Genomic DNA, 21797 nt, shown 5'->3' with positions numbered 1-21797 from the left:
TTAGCTAGCAAATGCAGCTAGTTCGTTTAGCCTACTCAAACACCCGGCTCAAACAAAGAGGGATGCTATGTTAGTTAGCTGGCTATGACTATCAAACACTGGAACTCTTACAAAGTCAAGGTAAGCCTTTGGTTTTACTAATTTATTGCCACCGGGGCTTGCCAGTGTAACTGCTAAACTGCTTGCTGATGACTGTACACTGTACTGCATGATTGTCACAGGTTTACTAACGCGTTAGTTCTAGTAGCTATGTTGAATATGACAATATGGTGACAACGATGTAGGCTGTGTGTGGCGGTTAACGGTTATGTTAAGAAGGTTTTGCTTGGAAAGGTTTCCTTGCCTGGTCCCAGACCGCTGATGTGTTAAACACTGAAGTCCACAAGCTAAGGGAAAAGGTGAGAGGAGGAGAGGGCATAGATGTGAGAAGGACTATACAATGATCAAAGTGATAATGCTGTTTGTATGTGGCTGCTATGAAAGTGAACCGTGTTTGCATGTGACCAGGGGTGTATTATTTCCGCCAAAAACTTTTCTTAAACAGAGGCAAATGGAACGAAATGGGTATAAACATACCTGAATTTGTCCAATAGAAACTCTTGTTTCCAACTGTTGGACTAATGATTACACCCTAGATCAGCTAGATGGAGGCAAGAGTGTACAAGGCGGTATTGAATGTGTTAATAATGTATGTCACCTTTCAAATTTCTCTCGACCTGTGCACCTACGTTGTAAACTTTCATTCATAGGCTAGGTTGTAGCAACCTCATGATGGGTATAGAGACAATTTGAGTATCCTGTAGTAACCTAAACCTAGCGATGTTACATTGAGCTGGGTAAATGGAATATGAATGGCAGTCATCCAATACGCTGTAATAGAAATTAGGCCATGCTCATGAAAAAATAATCGTCCTCCCTCCTCGGCACCAACCACCACTGCTGCTAATATACACATGCTTGTGTTCTCTTCCTGAAACTGAATCGGAGCCTAAGACATAAGTTGAGACATGCTAGACATGCTACCTGTCCGATGAGGTTGACAGAGGACTCCATGTGTCTGAGCTGGGAGTTCTGTGCATCCAGCAGCTTGAGGACGTTGGAGGCGAGGTTGCTGATCTGGTAGGCCACACTGGCCAGAGACTGGGTGGTGAAGTTCTTAGTCTCCTCCAGGGCCTTGGCCGCATCTGCACCTGCCTAACGGGAGGGAGAGAGACATGGAGAGACTGACAGTCATGAAAAACATAAATGCATGCATGATGCTCATGACCAACCATCAAACAGGAAAAGCGTCAATACAGGACTAAGATCGAATCGTACTACACCGGCTCTGACGCTCATCGGATGTGGCAGGGCTTGCAAACCATTACAGACTTCAAAGGGAAGCAGAGCCGATAACTGCCCAGTGACACAAGCCTATCAGATGAGCTAAACTACTTCTATGCTCGCTTCGAGACAAATAACACTGAAACATGCATGAGAGCACCAGCTGTTCCGGACGAGTGTGTGATCATGCTCTCCTCAGCCGATGTGAGTAAGACCTTTAAACAAGTCAACATTCAGAAGGCCGCAGGGCCAGATGGATTACCAGGTCATATACTGTGAGCATGTGCTGACAACTTGCAAGTGTCTTCACTGACATGTTCAACCTCTCCCTGTCCGAGACCCGTAGCACTCACTTCTGTAGCCATGAAGTGTTTGAAAGGCTGATCATGGCTCACATCAACACCATTATCCCAGAAACCCTAGACCCACTCCAATTTGCATACCGCCCTAACAGATCCACAGATTATGCAATCTCTATTGCACTCCACACTGCCCTTTTCCACCTGGACAAAAGGAACACCTATGTGAGAATGTTATTCATTGACTACAGCTCAGCGTTCAACACCATAGTGCCCTCAAAGCTCATCACTAAGCTAAGGCCCCTGGGACTAAACAGCTCCCTCTGCAACTGGATCCTTGACTTCCTGACAGGCTGCCCCCAGGTGGTAAGGGTAGATAACAACATATTCCACACTGATCCTCAACACAGGGACCCCTCAGGGGTGCGTGCTCAGTCCCCTCCCTGTTCACTCATGTCTGTATGGTCAGGCACGACTCCAACAACATCTTTACGTTTGCCGATGACACAACATTGGTAGGCCTGATCACCGACAACAATGAGACAGCCTATAGGGAGGAGGTCAGAGACCTGGCCGTATGGTGCCAGGACAACAACCTCTCCCTCAATATGATCAAGACAAAGGAAATGATTGTGGACTACAGGAAAAGGAGGACCGTGTACACCCCCATTCTCATCGATGGGGCTGTAGTAGAGCAGATTGAGAGCTTCAGGTTCCTTGGTGTCCACATCACCAACACACCAAGCACACCAAGACAGTCATGAAGAAGACATGACAAAACCTATTCCCCCTCAGGAGACTGAAAATATTTGGCATGGGTCCTCAGATCCTCAAAAGGTTCTACAGCTGCACCATCGAGAACATCCTGACTGGTTGCATCACAGCCTGGTATGGCAACTGCTCGGCCTCTGATTGCAAGGCAGACCGTACGGCACAGTACGGTGCCACCCCACGGCAAAGACTCCAGCCACCTTGGTCATAGACTGTTCTCTCTGCTACCGCACAGCAAGCGGTATCGGAGCTACAAGTCTAGATCCAAGAGGCTTCTAAACAGTTTCTACCCCCAAACCATAAGACTCCTGAACATCTAATCAAATGGCTACCCAGACTATTTGAAGTGCCCACCCCACCCCCATCTCCCATTTTACGCCACTGCTACTCTCTGTTATTATCTATGCAGTCACTTTCATAACTCTACCTCAATTACCTCGACTAACCGGTTCCCCCGCACATTGACTCTGTACCGGTACCCCCCTGTATATAGTCTCGCTATTGTTAATTACTGCTGCTCTTTAATTACTTGTTCCTTTTATTTATTTTTCTTATTTGTAATTTTTTAAACTGCATTGTTAGTTAGGGGCTTGTAAGTAAGCATTTCACATTCTACACATGTTGTATTCAGCGCATGTGACAAATACAATTTTATTTTATTTGATCACTTGGGGATCATAACAATCATGATAATAGTAGCATCTCATTTTGAAATTGACAATGTGGGATGACATTTTTCAGAGTTATGAGTCATATGACGCTGTTGAAGTGTCTGAGAAGAGCAGTGAAATCAGACCTCTCACTTCCTCCTCACACAGTAGAATTCCTTCCTGTTCTAATTCTTCGATAATATCGAAACACACAGCTCAGTGCTAAACACAATACCCCCTTTTTTAGATGCCCAGTGAAAGCACCTATTTACTAGCCTGGAAGAAACAGCCTGATCGCTGCCTTCACAATTCTATTTCATTTCATGGTGAACGTACACAGCAATTTCTCCAGTGTTAAATCAACTCTGACAGTGTTACATTTAACACTGGGCATGTGTCGTTACAGGTCCACACATTTGTGCGTTAAATTAACAATGAGCTTAGTGCTGACGCTGTTACACTTTGTCAGTGATGGGGAATTAACACTTTCAGTGTCGTGCAATAACACCTCACAAAGCATTTCTAACACCAGGAAGTGTATATGTTTTACACCAATGGTGTTATGCAATAACACCTCAAATAGCATTTTTAACCATCACACTAAAAGGTCCGTATCTCTTGACAAGGTCATTTCATGTTGGACATTATAACATTATTTACAAGTCGTTAATGCCACCTGCTCTTATGTAAGGTTTTACAAAGACTTCAGAACTGTCAGCAGACGCGCTCAGACTTGAATTTAAAATGTTTTTGATTTCTCCTTTATTTAACCAGGTAGGCCAGTTGAGAACAAGCTCTCATTTACTGCGACCTGGTCAAGATAAAGCAAAGCAGTGCGACACAAACAACAACACAGAGTTACACATGGAATAAACAAACGTACAGTCAATAACACAATGGATTTTTTTTTTTTTTACATAACCATAGACCACTTAATTGATACAACACTTCTACTCACGGGTGGCCAAAACTAAATAATTCAAAGCCACGCCGCCCATGACCCCAATATAATTTCAGACTGTGCGTTGCCTTTTTGAGTGAATTATAGAGTTACCACCCATGACTGTACTTGTTAGTGACAGAGACATGATTGTTGAATTCGTTCATTCTCAGTCCTGTAGACTTCAACGAGTTCCTACTGCTAAACTGTTTATGACAATATGTTACATACAGTATATCATAAGGTCTTACTTTGATGGCCATGTTTTACCCCAACACAGAGGTGTTACAAACCTACTGGTTTACGGGCCACATCAGGCCTGCAAGTCACATTATGCTGCTTGTAAAGTGATATGTAATTCCCATTGGAATCCAGCCAGAGTTAGGGCAGCCAACAGTTGTAATTTTTATTCACCTGCAATCTGCATTAAGAATGACTGCCAGGGTTAGGAAAATTGATAAAGGAGCCTACCTATACAATTTAAACTGGAACAACTATTTCAGTGATTGGATTTGTTTAGAAAAATGTATGCAATTTATCTTTGTGTAGCATAAGATGAATCAATCAATATCTGTTCAAAAACAGAGGTATTAAAAACAATCCCAAACAATCGAGCATGCTGGGAAATCACATAATGTTGGTTTGGTTTTGATGTGAACGTTTTACTCTACACCAAGAAAATCGGACAGAATCAGACATACACTCAACACTGGTTCTTAACATTAACACTGGGGTTATTTTACACCACTGAGAGTTAATTTCACTCCTGAAATAAAACCTTGTAATGTTACACTGAAAAATCAACACTTAGGTAACATTGTCCAATTTGCTGTGTTGCGATCAGACATGTTCCAGCAGGCTACTTCAGTATTTAGAGCATCACCTAACAACTAGGTTGACAATAGGCTGCACAGCATGGGGAAGTAGAGCCTGCCCTTATATGTGCACTCCTTCACAGTCACATAGAAATGGGCACATAATGCATGCTCACTTCTAACACGCAGATGCACAGAGACTTCCTGTGTTACTTTCTGTGCTCAGATGAACTCTATCTCTCTCACACTCAAATGCCGATGGAGAGACACGTCACACACAGACACAACCAATTAGGATGCACTCAGTTGTGTTTCTCTTCATCTCGAAATCCTCTCTTTACACTGAAATATTTGAAGGAGGTGGGTGTCACCGGAAGTGCACTTCGTCTTGCTCATCTTGACAATGCACAATCTAGCAGCATCACTGTTCCAGTGTTCACACTAGATTAGAATACAAGCACAGAAATGCTCTTTGTCAATTTTGTAAGCTTTCTAAACTAGTGTGAGTACTTCTGACTTCGTAAACTAATCTGTTCCTCTTTCTTTGACAGGGATGTTTCTTAATGTACACTGAACAAAAATATAAACGCAGCATGCAACAATTTCAACATTTTACTGAGTTACAGTTATTATAAGGAAATCAGTCAATTGAAATAAATTCATTAGGCCCTAATCTATGGATTTCATGACTGGGTATGCATCTGGTATGCATCTGATACAAATATGCATCTGTTGGTCACAGATACCTTTTTTATTTTAAGTAGGGGCGCGGATCAGAACACCACTCAGTATCTGGTGGGACCACCATTTGTCTCATGCAGCCCGACACATCCTCGCATAGAGTTGATCAGGCTGTGGATTGTGGCCTGTGGAATGTTGTCCCACTCCTCTTCAATGGCTGTGCGAAGTTGCTGGATATTGTCAGGAACTGGAACAAGCTGTCATGCATGTCGATCCAGAGCATCCCAGACATGCTCAATGTGTGACATGTCTGGTGAGAATGTAGGCCATGGCAGAACTGGAAAATGTTCAGCTTCCAGGAATTGTGTACAGATCTTTCCGACATGGGGCTGTGTATTATTATGCTGAAACATGAGGTGATGGCGGCAGATGAATGGCACGACAATGGGCCTCAGGATCTCGTCACGGTATCTCTGTGCATTCAAATTGCCATCGATAAAATGCAATTGTGATTTTTGTCCGTAGCTTATCCCTGACCATACCATAACCCCACTCCCACCATGGGGCACTCTGTTCACAAAGTTCACATCAGCAAACCGCTTACTCACACGACGCCATACACGTGGTCTGTAGTTGTGAGACCGGTTGGACGTACTACCAAATTCTCTAAAATGACGTTGAAGGCGGCTTATGGTAGAGAAATTAACATTGCATTCTCTGGCAACAGCTCTGGTGAAGATTTCTGTAGTCAGCATGCCAATTGCACGTTCCCTCAAAACTAGCATTGTGTTGTGTGACAAAATTGCACATTTTAGAGTGGCATTTTATTGTCCCAAGCACAAGGTGCACTTGTGTATTGATCAAGCTGTTTAATCAGCATCTTGATATGCCACACCTGTCCGGTGGATGGATTATCTTGGCAAAGGAGAAATGCTAAAGTGCCAAAATGTCCCTCCATCCACCCTCTGTGACTTCTAGGAAGATTTTAACCCGCTAATCCCAGAACATACTCCCAGGTTTTCACCATGATTGTAAAGCCCTTTTGCGTTGCTTTGACAAAGTTATTTCTGAAGATTATTATTTATTTCATGTGATTAGTGATTAATTTAAGTCTGTGTTTTCAACCCTGTTAGCCATGAATAGACATGTTTTAACAATTTAAAGTTTGTAGTGAATCTTGCATTCAATTGTCCCTCCATGTTGCACACAATAAGCTTCCATTCCCCTTGTCACAAAGGGATTCATGGCTGATTTAACTAATAATTACCAGTTGGAGGGCCGTTCAAGTGGATTTTTCCCAGATGTGGTAAATTCCCATTTCCCACTTGGTTACGAACGCACCATAACACTGCTAAAACTCCACTGTAGAGCTGTATAGTAGTAAAGTAATAGTATAAACACTAATTGGAAGCACAAGACACAGACCTACACTTTGACATATTGTGGACCGTTGTACAGTTTATTTAAATCAAGCACAGCATTTTTTCAACATTATTTAACTACGCTGAAGAGAGGCCCATACTATAGTAATTTTATTTATCTATTGAGATTGGAAAACATTTTTCACAAAGTTGAACAAGTGCCGTTTATGACAGAATGTTAAAATTAGGTGTAATCAATGTTGTTGTTTTTTACTCACCATCACAATTTAAATGATTTCACTGCCAAGTTTTGGCTTGGTGGCCCCAAAAATTATCTCCATTGGTCAATATGTAAAGAGTAACTTAAGAAGCTGAATTAGGAACCACTTTGGCCACGTGCTAGACTACACTCTTAGAATTAGTGGTGATTCGAGGAACCCTGGAGATTCTAGTCAATGGTTCATATTTGCACATTCGGTTACTTGATGGGTTCTTGGAGGAACCTTGAATGGTTCAGCGTAGCATGGCATTTATGGAGGAACCCTTGAGTGGAGATATATACACTGCTCAAAAAAATAAAGGGAACACTTAAACAACACAATGTAATCCAAGTCAATCACACTTCTGTGAAATCAAACTGTCCAATTAGGAAGCAACACTGATTGACAATAAATTTCACATGCTGTTGTGCAAATGGAATAGACAGGTGGAAATTATAGGCAATTAGCAAGACACCCCCAATAAAGGAGTGGTTCTGCAGGTGGTGACCAGACCACTTCTCAGTTCCTATGCTTCCTGGCTGATGTTTTGGTCACTTTTGAATGCTGGCGGTGCTTTCACCCTAGTGGTAGCATAAGACGGAGTCTACAACCCACACAAGTGGCTCAGGTAGTGCAGCTCATCCAGGGTGGCACATCAATGCGAGCTGTGGCAAGAAGGTTTGCTGTGTCTGTCAGCGTAGTGTCCAGAGCATGAAGGCGCTACCAGGAGACAGGCCAGTACATCAGGAGACGTGGAGGAGGCCGTAGGAGGGCAACAACCTAGCAGCAGGACCGCTACCTCCGCCTTTGTGCAAGGAGGAGCAGGAGGAGCACTGCCAGAGCCCTGAAAAATGACCTCCAGCAGGCCACAAATGCGCATGTGTCTGCTCAAACAGTCAGAAACAGACTCCATGAGGGTCGTATGAGGGCCCGACGTCCACAGGTGGGGGTTGTGCTTACAGCCCAACACCGTGAGGGACGTTTGGCATTTGCCAGAGAACACCAAGATTGGCAAATTAATGCACTGGCACCCTGTGCTCTTCACAGATGAAAGCAGGTTCACACTGAGCACATGTGACAGACGTGACAGAGTCTGGAGACACCGTGGAGAACGTTCTGCTGCCTGCAACATCCTCCAGCATGACCGGTTTGGCGTGGTGTGGGGTGGCATTTCTTTGGGGGGCCGCATAGCCCTCCATGTGCTCGCCAGAGGTAGCCTGACTGCCATTAGGTACCGAGATGAGATCCTCAGACCCCTTGTGAGACCATATGCTGGTGCGGTTGGCCCTGGCTTCCTCCTAATGCAAGACAATGCTAGACCTCATGTTGCTGGAGTGTGTCAGCAGTTCCTGCAAGAGGAAGGCATTGATGCTATGGACTGGCCCGCCCGTTCCACAGACCTGAATCCAATTGAGCACATCTGGGACATCATGTCTCGCTCCATCCACCAACGCCACGTTGCACCACAGACTGTCCAGGAGTTGGCGGATGCTTTAGTCCAGGTCTGGGAGGAGATCCCTCAGGAGACCATCTGCCACCTAATCAGGAGCATGCCCAGGCGTTGTAGGGAGGTCATACAGGCATGTGGAGGCCACACACACTACTGAGCCTCATTTTGACTTGTTTTAAGGACATTACATCAAAGTTGGATCCGCCTGTAGTGTGGTTTTCCACTTTAATTTTGAGTGTGACTCCAAATCCAGACCTCCATGGGTTGATAAATTTGATTTCCATTGATACATTTTATGTGATTTTGTTGTCAGCACATTCAATCATGTAAAGAAAAAAGTATTTAATAAGAATATTTCATTCATTCAGATCTGTTTTTTTTTTTTTTTTGCATGTGCAAGCGTTGCAAAATAAACATACACATACATGTTATTCAATAATTTAATCCAAACTGCTCGCTTGAGTCAACAAGCGTCTGTTAGCCAGAACATGATTTTGTGTGAATCAAAATGGGTCAAAATTTTACTAAGATCCAGAAAAAAAAGACCTTGTGCATTTCAAGTAAAATAACAACCCAATGTTTATATCCCAGGACAAATTATCTAGCAACAAGCTAGCTAGCTAGCTAAATGACCATGAATGTCTCATGTGTTTCAACTTGTCCCCAAATTAACATAGTTGGTTCAGAATTCGTTTTGATATTTCAACCTGCGTGTCCTGATCACATTTTTTGTCGATGGGCAAAATCAACATGCGCTCATGTGCCGGGTCTAGTCAGCATGTTTGAGTAAATGTCATTCCTGTTCATCTGTTATATTGTATTGTTATCACATGTTAAGGTTGAACACTAGCAGTTGTATAGCTTCAATAAGGCTAACAGAGTTATGAGCCTATGTAAATCCCAAAGTTGGGGTAGTTACCACTTTATTACTGTATGAACTCAGCAAAGTTAATATATTATATTACAATATGTGTAATATGCATACATATTCAAGGGACATCTTAATTTGCAGTTTACAAACTTAACATTATGAACAGGAATGACATCTACGCTAACATGTGACCAAAAATAACAATCGGAAAGCCACGACTCCAATCTGATAGGCTGCCACACCTACAATGTATTTCGTTTTAAAAAGGTGGAACGCCTCCCATCACAAAAAGGTCCCGGTTTGAATCTTTACACAGGGGTTCCTCTAAGACCTTTTTCAGAGGGGTTCCTCAAGGAACCTTTTTAAACTGGAAAGGTTCTGCCGGTGTGGTGACCCAAAAGGTTCTTCCAGGCACCTTTACATCTAAGAGCGTACACTCTTTGAAAAAAAGGTTCCATCGCAAACCTAAAATGATTCTTTGACTGTCCCCATAGCAGAACCCTTTGAAGAACCCATCTTGGTTCCAGGTAGAACCCTTTCCACAGAGGGTTCTACCTGGAACAAAAAAGGGTTCTACCTGGAACCAAAAAGAGTTCTCCAAAGGGACAGTTGGCACTATGCATTGAGGTAGGTAGCGTTCTCCTAGCATCCGCCAAACCCAGAATCATACTAGCTACGGTATAACTTAGGCCCGTGTCCTAAATGGATGTCTGCACTAAACTTCCATCTCACCTGCAGGTAGTTATTCTCGCAGTATTCGGCCAAGTTCATCAGGTTGTTGTAGTTGTCCAACAGGGCTTGTCTCGCCGGCGCAGCCTCTTGGAAGATTTGTGTAATTTCATCAGTACAGCTTTGGTCCTTCATGACGAACCTTTTCGCGCAACTCTCTTCCTTGGAAACCCGTGGCGACTTCAACCTCTCCGCGAGACCCTTGTGGGAACTTGTTAGCTGAAAAAAATAATCACTTTATAAGTCCACCACTCAGTGACATCATCACTTTGCAGAAGCAGTACCAAAAGTAGGGCTGGAGAATCTCCCGACTTGCGTTACCAAAAAAAGAGAAGCTGTTTTACTTACCACTTGGCTGTGTGTGTCGTGTAGCTCACTTGATCTTCCTCTTTCTGCAACGCCTTGACATTTTGCAAGGCGTAGTTGCTAATGGTGTGTGCAACGCAACGCAAAAAGCCTTTGATGTTGTTTCTATGTGAACCTGCCGCGGAATATCACTGCGCATAATAAATAGGCCTAATGTATGGAATTGATCCCTAAATTACCTCCTTAAAACCAGTGAGTAATGGCAATCAATCTTTTTTTAAAGGTATGCATGTCAGTTTAGCCTACGGTAAAACATGTCTTAAATGAAAAAGTAATAGGCTACGAGCTGTCTGTCGGCGTCATAGTGTCCGCATTGACATCCAGGCTAATGCATGCAGCACTAGTGCCACCTATTGGCTATAAGGCAAAAATCCAATAGGGTAGGCAATTACATACGTTTTTTTTTACACACATTCCTACATCATGAGCACACTTTATTAACACACTATTTCTTTAGCTAAGATTTAGACAAATTGGACGTAAAGACAATCATACATTTCACAAAATGATTTGTTCAAAATAACTCAAAAAGAAATCTCATCAAGTGGCAAGCAGATTTCTAGTATTTGGCTACTTTTGGTCTTACTGTGCGCCAAGTATACTTCAACAGCACTATCAAAACAAATACCCCAGTCATCCCCCCGTAGCAGAGGAGAATAATCCTCAGGGCATAGAGCGACTCAGGGTCAGAGAGCAGACGCTTGCGGCCCAGACGGTAGTAAACCCCCAGCCTGATCTCAGCAGCCCTCTTCCCCTGGATCCAGCAGTAGTAGGACCCTCTGTCATCCTGTGTTGCTGGGCTGAAGTGCAGGTGGTGGCCTGTGTCTATGAACAGACGGAAGGTCACGTTCAGACCCTCCATGTACTGGGAGCGATACAGAGGCCTAGAGCCTTGGTCCCAGGCTACCGCATGCTGAGGTTTGGCTCCAGGGCAGGAGAGGATGAGTGGGGTGTCCACTGGGTGGTTGTGGTAGTAGACAGGGACCCCATTAGCTGCTGGCTCGTTGTAGCCCAGGAACTCCAGCAGGGCCTGGTGTTCTGGCTGGGCGATGGACTTGGGGGGGCAGGGGACCTGGCAGCTCCGCACCCCCAGCTCTGCCCCTTGGTGGTTGGTCTGGGTGAGGCCAAACCGTTGGGGTACAGCGGAGGAGCCGCAAGAGGCCACCGTCTGAGATGTCCACCTGTAGCGCACGTGGAGGTAGTCGCTCTTCACGTAGCAGAGTCCTACGCGGGTCTGCTCACCCCGCACGCCACAGCGGTCGCACACAGACCACGGCCAGAAGCTGGTGAACACCTGGTAGAGTGGAAGATCCTGGTTTGATCTCGAAGCTGCCCTCGCCGCCACTGCTGCTGCTCTCCCCCGTCTCTGGGCACGACTCCAGGGAAAGGACACCCTGTGAGCCTCTTGGACGTCCACGTCATAACCATAGAAGAAGTCCCCCTTGTTCGTCCCACAGAGGTAGTGGCCCGAGTCTTCCTCCTGGGCCCTAAAGATGAGCAGGCTGAAGAGGCGGATGGAGAACCTACTCCGGAGGTCCCCTCCCCGGCCCACTTTGGATGAGTCCACCACAGAGGTGCCCTGGAAGTCAGTGAGGGCCCTGGTGTCCGGGCTGCCCAGCTTTTTCTGGTAGTACCACACCACAGAGTGGGCCTCCTCAGGCTTACAGTGACAGGGCAGCTCTACGGTCATGTCAACCAAATAGGCAGCATTGTCAAACACAAGGAAGGCAGGACAGGCCCTACTGGCAAAAATGTCCTCCTTGTCTTCAGGGGCCTCATAGGTAGACAGTAGGGAGAAAGAGAGGATCTGGAGGAGGAGTAGCAACAGGGACATGTGTTTTAAAGGGATCATCATGTCCCTAGCCCCATCGTTGTCCTCTTCAAGTTATTCTTAGTCTATCGAGATATGCTATGAAAGGGCCATTACGTATTCTAGAATGTTCAGAGATCCACAAAGAGATTCTCTGGTTACCATGGTAGCTATTGTCATTTCACTTTGACACTGCATTGCATGGTACTGAACATTGTCCTTCATATAACTTATACATATTATACATTTCAGAATAAAGAACAAACAAACGATATTGAAGTTTTTGCAACCACATAAAGCTCTACAATGTATAGTAACAGTCATTGTTATTTCTGAAAACAATAAGTCCAATATGGGTTTGTGTAATGTTTCTTACTGAGGAGGAGAGACCGTTTGAACCCCATACAACTGCATTATACCATTTAAAGTTTCAGTATCACTGCTTCTTCCGGCAGCCTCGCTGGTCTGTCCTGGTAACAGAGTCTCTGGCTCAGCATCTTGTGTCTCTTTAATCTCTTCCACATTACTTCCATGGACAATGACATCCCCTTTGGATCCTTTGACACTGCTATTCCCCGCTGCTGATGCTTTCCTCAGGTTCTGAAACAGATCTCCACATGCCTCTCTCTCAGCCCGGCTCAGGAGGAACACATTGAGGCCAAACCTGGGGGTCTTGGACAGCCCCTCCAGGATCCCTATCACCATGGCCTCATCCCCAGGCTGGAGACCACTGGAAAGGAACACAAGAAATTCCCCTAGTAGTCCGAACCCCACCTCAGCCCTGAAGATGTTCCGAAGGCCTTCTCCACCTAGGGAGAGCAGGAGACTGTATTTATCCTCTGGGTTTTCACTGCCGAACCTGCGCCAGTCCCGGCTGAACTCTGATGCTGTCCTGGGCTGGAACTCGGACAACTGAGGCTTAAAATAACATATAGGAGACATTGTGTGTCAATTACTAATTTAATGAGATTGTTTGTTCATCAGATTGCATTAATATGCTTTGCATGCCTGTGTGGTAACATCCCTGCCCTATACTATGAATATATCCTGTCTAATATAAAACTTGGACTCCATATACAGGGTTATCCCCATGATTTTTAACAGCAATCTAGAGAAAAAAAACAACCTAATATGGTGTGGTGCTTGGCCTTAAATTACATTTCAAATATAATAAAATGACATAGTGGTGCAGCCAGTCCACAAGGTGGCGCAGCACCACTCACATAATCCTGCTATTAGAATGGAGAGATGTTTGTGTTGGTGTGTGGTGGCAGAAGTCTAACCTTTAGGCCTATTTCATCACAGCTAGTCTGGTTCTGCCCTTTGTCAGTGGAGGCGAGAGCATTCCATGGCTGTTTGCGAGGAGCTCCAGCTTTATCCTTCCTGTCCAGTGGTTTCAGGTTGGATGCCAGGACTATGTCCCTGAGAGGATTGATGGTCAAAACAAACCATAAAAGTGTCTGCTGTCTGGACTTCATTGTTTCAAGACAACATTTCAATTCTAATGGGACATCATTTATGATGAAAAAACATAGTACATGTGTTGTCTATTCATTTGTGAAACAACCGTGTGTAGGATATTATATTGAAAAGAGAATCAACCTAACCATCTCACCTAAACTCCTCATACGTTCCGACCTTCTGGTGTAGAGCACGAAACTTTGCATCATTTTCTCTTTGATATTTCTTGTCTGCTTCAACAGCAGACTGCAACTCCCGCTCCAGCGCTGAGAAGTTTAAAACCTCAGGAGAGTCATCCATCCTGTGAGACAAGACATGACCAGTGAACCAATGGAATCTCTTTTTAGTTCTGTGACACAGACAATGTACTCAGAATTGCCTGACAATCAGACTGTGATACTGTACCTCTGGTTCAGTCTGAGATTAATGTCATATCTTTGTTTGAAAAATGTCCTATCACAAGCTCTACAAGCCAGAATGTTGAATACAATTATATTTGAACTTACTTTACTGGTTGTCCGTGCAGTCTTTTTGCAGGTAGGAATGTGAGACAATATCCACAGGAAAGAATGATTAAATCAACTTTTCAATGCAGTAGTGACTTCAGATTTCTATCCCCGGACGCATGCATAGGACCTTGCACCCACTGGGCACAGATATCAAGTCAATTCACCATCTTCTTCACATTGGTTGAATGTCATTTTATTTAAATGGAGTGGAAACAATGGTTGAATCAACCAGTGATTGCTTAGTGGTTAAACACATGCACAAGCTTGGCAAGTATGAATGCATGTATTTTCATATTGTGCAAATGCTTCAGGTGATAGAAACTTGAATGCACTAATTTTCCAGGGCTTTGAAAAGTTATTACACAGTCCTGTGAATGTCTTACATCCCTACATGCAAAATGACCAAGCACACAGTTAAATACCATTTTATTTAACATTCTGGCATGAAGAGGTCTTGAGAGGAAATGTTTCTGATCCAAACACGTTTATGCCCGACGTAGAATTCTATCCAATTCCACGTCGTGTCTTCAGGCTGGCTATACGTCTCAGAACTGCTTGGAGAATTAACTCCAACTATGTTGCCAGATAGAAACCTTCAGAGACTACATTTTATTTCATTGATAGCGCGGTGGTGAACTTACCTGAGCTTTAGGTTAGCTAGCTAGTATTATTTTGATGAACAATCTTAATATGCTGATGCTCTTGCTGCAAGTCCGTGTCCCCTTCCTCAAACACACGTCGTCACCATGACAACTTGGGTAAGGAAGGTACTATTTAGGCTAGTTGGGACGTCCCAACACCATTGAATTTGAAAATGAGGTAAGGATTTGGGTTTAAGGTTAGGGTTTTAGCAAAGATAGCAAATATGTTTGTCATATCTGTGTTTTAAGGTAGGGACCTTCCAAGGATACTGGATTGCACGAGCCTTAAAAGCCCATGTGTAACACAACTTCAAAATAAAAGTTCCCCACGATATGTCTCATTTACTGAGACCCAGCAACTCATTTTTGTCCACACCAATGAACATAATTTCTTGGTCCGTATCATTGACCTCATACTTAAAAAATAAAAAAATTGTTCAGTCCTGTTGCACATTTGAGAGTTTCAGGGCTTTTCAATGATATCACGTGTTTCGGCGTGTGAATTTGCTAACTTTCTCTTACTGGTTCTTCAAATTGGCTGCTAATCACAATTACCACATTTTATGGTAAAACGAAGTTGTGTGTGTAATTACAATTTTTGTGAGTTTGAAATTAAAATAGTTTTTACTAAGGAAGTATCTCAGGAATAGCTTGGGGTGTTTTCAAAAAGTGTTATAATTTCTTCACATTAAATAAGAGCTTGTTTATAAATGTCTAATGTAGAGGACATCAGGGTGTGCCAACTTATTTTCTGTACACATTTACTGTAATGCTACATTTTTATATTTACTAACCAAGTCCTAATGTCCACATACCATACACACACACACACACATACATATATATATATATATATATATAAGGCCTCCCGAGTTGCGCCACAGTCTAAGGCACTGCATTGCCGTGCTAGAGGCGTCACTACAGACCCGGGTTTGATCCCAGGCTGTATCACAACCCGGCCGTGATCGGATTAGGGGAGGGTTTGGCCGGGGGGGGCTTTACTAAGCTCATTGCACTCTAGCGATTCCTTGTGGCAGGCCTGGTGCCTGCAGGCTGACCCGGTAGTCAGTTGAACAGTGTTTCCTCCAATACAGTGGTGTGGCTGGCGGGTGGGTGTTAAGAAGTGCGGTTTGGCGGGTCATGTTTCGGGAAGACGCAATAAACAATTAACCTTTTAAAATGATAAACTTGGATTAGCTAAAACAACATGCCATTGGAACACAGGAGTGATGGTTGCTGATAATGGGCCTGTACGCCTATGTAGATATTCTATTTAAAAAAAATAATAATAATAAAATAGTCATTTATAACATAATCAATGTCTACACTGCATTTCTGATCAATTTGATGTTATTTTAATGGGGCTTTTCGTTCAAAAACAAGGACATTTCTAAATGAACCCAAACTTTTGAATGGTAGTGTACACCGGTCTATAAAAAAATATAAATAAGCATTTTATATTTAAGACTCGGGCACATGGGGCCACTGATGTTGACTTGCTATTTTTGTGTAGTACTCCCAATGTCCATGTGTTATTCCACACACTGAGACATTCAATGGGGTGCCTTCCTCTTCCAGCAGCATGTGCCATGTCCACGCTCTCCTATGGAGCTCTTTGCGGGGCGTGCGTGTCCCTGGCGAAACGTTGCTGTTGGTCCAGGGTTGGTTTTGCCAAAGTTTGATAGAGCGGCTATGAGTTCACTGTCTGTTTTCATCTTCTTGAAGCTGGAAACAAAGGATGCTACTTTAGAACTCACAAGATCCTCCCTCATCTTCTTTTTGAGGTCTTCAAAGATCTCCATCCAGTCTTCCTCTAACGTCGCACCCTCAGCTGGATTTCCAGATGTACCTTGGAGAGCATTACAACCATAGTATTTGAATTACAACCATCATTCAGATTACCAAATGAGTTATAGGTATACAGTCTTCAATTGAAGCCCTTCACTTGGTATCAGATATATTGTGGTGATATTGTAGATATACCTGAGCCGTTTACATCCGAAACGGGAGCACACTCGATTTCAACAGTGTCCTCAGACACGTTGCCACAGTCTATTGTAGGAGAGAATTACAACCATCAGACAACCAGATTGTTAGTCTTCTATATTGCCTGTCAGGGATAATGTTGCGTAATTGTAGATTTCTTCAGTTATTGAGGAACATACCGAAAACATAACATTCTGGTGAACATTCTTCTTCATTGCAGTTATCCAGATTCTCGTGAGAATCGTCAATCTTGTTCTCTACATACGATGCAACCCATGCTTCTTTGAAAAGCTTGTGGTATAATCTGTAATGGACAAATGAGGAACACACCTAAAGCAAATGATTTCTGGTAATAACATTTAAATACACTGTATGAATCAGCAGATCAAGTGTGTCAAGCAACTGACTTGTAGCAGAATTGAAGCTGGGGCAAATGGAGGGGTCCACAGAGGCATGCACATGGTTGTCTCCATACTCCACTTGCAACTCCTATTTGATCATGTTTAGAGCTGATGAAAGAGAGTGGCCTATATCAAACAGCTTTGTCAATTTCTCAATGGTGTCCGCTGACACATTTCTCCTCTTCAGCACCTCAGCACTTGTCAGACTGTGGTTGTCGCCATTCCGTAAACGCCCATGAAAGAGGCAACCTCCTTTCATATGGAGATCTGCAGACGTACAATGAATGGGATTAAAATAGGAGAATTCCAAGGTACTTTCTGAAAACAGGAACTTCATAACTATTAGGCCTACTTAATAACTTTGTTTTGACTTGTCTTATGATAGTGTGGGTAAATTGTGTTGCACTTATATTACAAACCTTGATTCTCTTCGTTGCGAATGAATCAACCTCTTCGGGATGAAGTACATTATTGCACCACAACATGTGTTGTTGGTACTTCTGGCTGAAGTGGATCTTTTTCTCCAAGTCAAATCTGATGTTCTCTGGAAGTCTTTCAACCACTTGTGGGCCTCTTCCTCAGAGCACAGTTTCAACTTCAGGAAAGATCTGAAATGTGTTTCTCCCAGTGGTTAGTATGAGCCCAATGTGTTGTCATAGTTCTCAGGCTAGAGAGTCTTACAAATGAATAGCCAAGTAAGTTATCAAACTCTGGTCCACGCACATGCACTGCAAGCTGCGAGTACATCCAACGCATGCGCACGGACCAGAGCCAGTCGTCTACTATGCATACCTTCATATACAGTCATTGAGGCATTCAGAGAAAGGTTTGCCTGCACTATAGCAACAACTTTACTTTGGTGAGTTACGAAAGTAAAGTATATTGAAACTAGTCACTAAACATTGGTAAAAAAAAAAAAAGAAGGCGGCAGAGGGAACTTGTTGCTGTTGTCGCGCGACATACAAGGTCTACTAGTTAGTTAGCTAGTTAACTTTAGCTGTAGCTATTACGCTACAGTAACTTTAACAATTCTGTGAATAAATTATTTTGTACAGTGTATTCTTATATTTTTACAATAGGGAGATAGGCCTAGATGTAACAAAAACAATGTTAACAGAATGGGTTGGTATAATTTGTGGAACGTTCCAACAAGAATCTGTTCCAAAAACTTCGTAAATAACAAGGTTGTCAACAAACACCGCATACAGAGTTGTATAGCGGCCGAATAAGACACCGGGTAGGGAGAGGGCTATATCATTCAATCTTTCACTCACCACGTTTATTCCGAAAATGTCTGTCCTCACTCTGGTAGCCCATAGACAAACATTGAGAATAAGCTACGTGGTGAGTTGATCGTGCTACTTTGTATGCGTTGTTTGTTGGCAACCTTGTACTTTACCTTTTTAGAACAGATTTCCTGTTGGAACGTTCCAAATTATACCCACCCTAACAGAGTTATGACGTTACCTAGGCTGTATCACATCCGGCCGTGTTTGGGTATCCCATGGCACAATTGGCCCAGCGTCGTCCGTGTTTGGCCGGGGTAGGCCGTCATTGTAAATACACATTTATTCTTAACTGACTTGCCTAGTTAAATAAAGGTTAAACAAAATACAAATAAAACGAGCTGCCGTTAGCTAACTCCGGCTGGCTACAAGTTGTTAGCTAACTTGATCCTGCCTCCAAAGTGTGTGTGGTCACTTTCCACACAGCACAGATGACACCAAAACAATGTCAGTTTTCTTTTCATTCATAAACTCTCAGATAATTTTACGACAGCTCGTTTGTTTACATTTAGAGGTAATTTAACCTCTGACTGGGGAATCATTTCCGGTGAAATGTATGTATATTGAGCCTTCAAAATAAAGGTCCCCTGTACATCGATTTTGTGTACAGGGGACCTGTAGTGTTATAAATGATAGTGTAGAAAGAACATACAGCATGTAAAAATACTTTAATATAAATGAGGTACAGAAGTAGACACCAGAAAAAAACAATAATGAATAGAACCATCATGGTTGAGTATACACATAGAAAAAAGCATCAGAGACACTATACAAATAACTACAAACAGAGACAACAGAACAGCATTAAACTGCACTCAGGCAATTGGCCCCCAATTCCCACACGACGTACCAGCTGTTAATAGCTGTCCTTTAGGGAGCTTTGTAGGCTCACACTTCACTTTTTTTTAAGCAACCCACATTAAAAACATCATCACAGTTTACTATAAATTACTACAGTACATACTTACTAAATAATACTACAGTACTTGCACTATAATTATAGCAAACTGTAGTATACTATACTACACACGGTAGTATCCCTTGATCATGTGTAGAACTTACTATAGAATGTTGTAGTATACTGTAAAATACTACAGTAATGTATGCAAAAACACTACACTTTTTGAACTACAGTAAATGCTACAGTATTTAATTTGCAAATATCTATTCCCTTCCCCCATATCGCAATTTGTGCCAATGAAAAAATGAGAAACCTAAATGCCAAATATAGACCATATATTTTGCCCCTACAGGTTACTCTCCATTCAGATACCAATAGGTTATGGAAAATGTAGTAGTGCTCCAGGAGTTTTCCTGAAGGAGAAAGCCTCTGCTTCTTTGTAAAAGAGAATAAAACAAAAACACTATAGTAAATACTACAGTTATGCCTGCAAAACACTACTGTAAATACTATTTACTACAATATTTATATGAGTTAACTGTAAATACTACAGTGAATACTACAGTAAAGTCCTCAAACACTTGAGTGAATACCGTAGTATTTATAACATAGTATATATGCTATAGTATTTTTTTCATGTGGGAATGCCTACTTTCACTATGTCACATACTAACAAAGACATGTATACAGTTAACAGCCAAGCACAGTGCTCCCAGTCCCAAATTAATTTGGTGTATGCCATTGATAGTTAGGAGAGAGTTCTAAAATTATAGTCCTACTCTCTATTTTCTAGACTGATCATATTATTTTACAGAATACACACAAACAAAGCAATCAGACAATGACCAAACCATTAGACCTGTAGTTTACAATACATGTACATTGAACGTTTTGAAATTACCCCGACCTCACAATTCTCTGTGATTGAAACTTCTCCATGTTCCTTTCTTCTTGGTTCAGGAGTGGCAGTAGTGCCTTGGAACACTACTGTGTGAACCACTTCATCAGTCGATCTCTGATCCATTCCTCAGAATTAGGCCACTGGGATCAAACATACTGTACTTTCTATTGGCACATTTACATCCATCACTCAACTTGGGCTCATACAGTGTAATACATCAGAAAATTAATGTAAACAAATCACATACTAGTTTAAAAGCATAGTTTTAAAATAGTTTTGAAAGCATTTCTATTCAAACCACAGTACAAAATGACAGGACGTGCAAATATCAGTCTGTTCCAGTTGGAAAGATCAAATCATAAGATAAAAATAAAGAGCTTTTAGCAAATCTAAAACTGTTTCAAATTAGTCTTTTACAATCCACATACAAAAAAAACACATTTGAGTATACAAAACATTAAGAATACCTGCTCTTTCTATGACAGACTGACCAGGTGAATACAATTTTAAGCTATGATCCCTTATTGATGTCACTTGTTAAATCCACTTCAATGAGTGTAGATGAAGGGGAGGAGATAGGTTAAAGAAGGATTTTTAAGCCTTGAGACAATTGAGACATGGATTGTGTATGTGTGCCATTCAGAGTGTGAATGGGCAAGACAAAATATTTCAGTGCCTTTGAACAGGGTATGGTAGTAGGTGCCAGGCGCACCGGTTTGTGTCAAGAACTGCAACGCTGCTGGGTTTTTCACGCTCAACAGTTTCCCGTGTGTACCAAGAATGGCCCACCACCCGAAGGACATCCAGCTAACATCACACAACTGTGGGAAGCATTGGAGTCAACATGGGCCAGCATCCCTGTGGAACACTTTCGACACGTTGTAGAGTCCATGCCCCAACAAATTGAGGCTGTTCTGAGGGCAGAAGGGGGGGGGGGGGTGCAACTTAATATTAGGACCGTGTTCTTAATGTTTGGTACCCTCAGTGTATAATCTTGTTGACATCAGAACAACTAACATTAAAAGTACAATTCTTGAAAATAACATTTCGGTCCAGAGCATTCAATCTTGTACACTGTAAGGAATGTGGTAGTCACAACACCATCAGTCCTGTTCCCAATAATGTCCACAAATCCAGACTTGCGCCCAGCCAATGCATATTGAGATGGAGCTTCTCAATAAGAGTAGTGGTAGTGTTGAAGGTATCAGTCAGTAGTAATGTTGCATTTCAGTCCAGTTTGTGATCCAGTGCTTCTTTCTTTTATTGGGATTTGGCTCCTCGATAAGGAATCCCTCATTTACCTGGTAGCGCTCCTCTTTGCCAATCTTCACTCCCTGGTGTATTGGCATCATTTTGAAGTGGTTGGGCCGCTTGAAAAAGCCACA

General features: G+C 42.7%; 4 protein-coding genes and 1 long non-coding RNA gene across 16 annotated transcripts in view; all 5 read right to left on the bottom strand.

The window, feature by feature from the left end:
- LOC110538063 (abl interactor 1) overlaps positions 1–12398 on the bottom strand; it is a 21139-nt gene extending 8741 nt beyond the window's left edge. For 3 of the 8 annotated variants that reach the window (XR_016485207.1, XM_021624629.3, XM_021624631.3), the window contains exons 1-3: positions 10499–10936; positions 10154–10369; positions 1024–1194 (exon numbers count right to left, since the gene is read on the bottom strand). Coding sequence is in view for 5 of the 8 variants with exons in the window: in XM_021624629.3 (XP_021480304.3) it covers positions 1024–1194; positions 10154–10285 (303 nt within the window). In the remaining 3 variants the exon portion in view is untranslated. The other 5 variants (XR_016485205.1, XM_021624627.3, XR_016485206.1 and 2 more) reach the window with 3 other exon arrangements.
- On the bottom strand, positions 10933–12371 carry fam187a (family with sequence similarity 187 member A). Its single transcript, XM_021624632.3, has one exon. It carries the CDS (start codon positions 12369–12371, stop codon positions 11076–11078), a length of 1296 nt encoding a protein of 431 aa, XP_021480307.3. The 3' UTR covers positions 10933–11075.
- Positions 10933–19266, bottom strand: LOC110538065 (dynein axonemal assembly factor 19). Of its 4 annotated transcripts, none has more exons than XM_021624633.3 (4): positions 18792–19266; positions 13942–14088; positions 13610–13748; positions 10933–13244 (listed from the first exon to the last, which is right to left on the bottom strand). In XM_021624633.3, the coding sequence occupies exons 1-4, from the start codon at positions 18890–18892 to the stop codon at positions 12699–12701; spliced, it is 933 nt and encodes a 310-aa protein (XP_021480308.3). In that variant the 5' UTR covers positions 18893–19266; the 3' UTR covers positions 10933–12698. The 4 variants fall into 4 exon arrangements, with proteins under 4 accessions (XP_021480308.3, XP_090049262.1, XP_021480309.3 ...); XM_090193136.1 differs by having other exon boundaries at positions 10933–13135; XM_021624634.3 differs by lacking the exon at positions 18792–19266 and adding an exon at positions 18599–18728.
- On the bottom strand, positions 16270–18793 carry LOC149979351 (uncharacterized). The gene is made up of 2 exons (XR_016485208.1): positions 17744–18793; positions 16270–17591 (listed from the first exon to the last, which is right to left on the bottom strand). It is a non-coding gene; the product is annotated as an uncharacterized LOC149979351 (long non-coding RNA).
- Positions 19266–21797, bottom strand: part of LOC110538062 (integrin alpha-3) — a 37778-nt gene continuing 35246 nt past the window's right edge. The window contains exon 25 of one of the 2 annotated variants that reach the window (XM_021624624.3): positions 19266–21797. In XM_021624624.3, the coding sequence (XP_021480299.3) occupies positions 21621–21797 (177 nt within the window). In that variant the 3' untranslated portion in view covers positions 19266–21620. The other variant, XM_021624626.3, reaches the window with a different exon arrangement.

The sequence above is a fragment of the Oncorhynchus mykiss genome, chromosome 12 (assembly GCF_057628025.1).
Source record: "Oncorhynchus mykiss isolate SJ-2025 chromosome 12, ASM5762802v1, whole genome shotgun sequence".
Lineage (NCBI taxonomy): Eukaryota > Metazoa > Chordata > Actinopteri > Salmoniformes > Salmonidae > Oncorhynchus > Oncorhynchus mykiss.
This window is presented reverse-complemented; position numbering and strand designations above follow the sequence as displayed.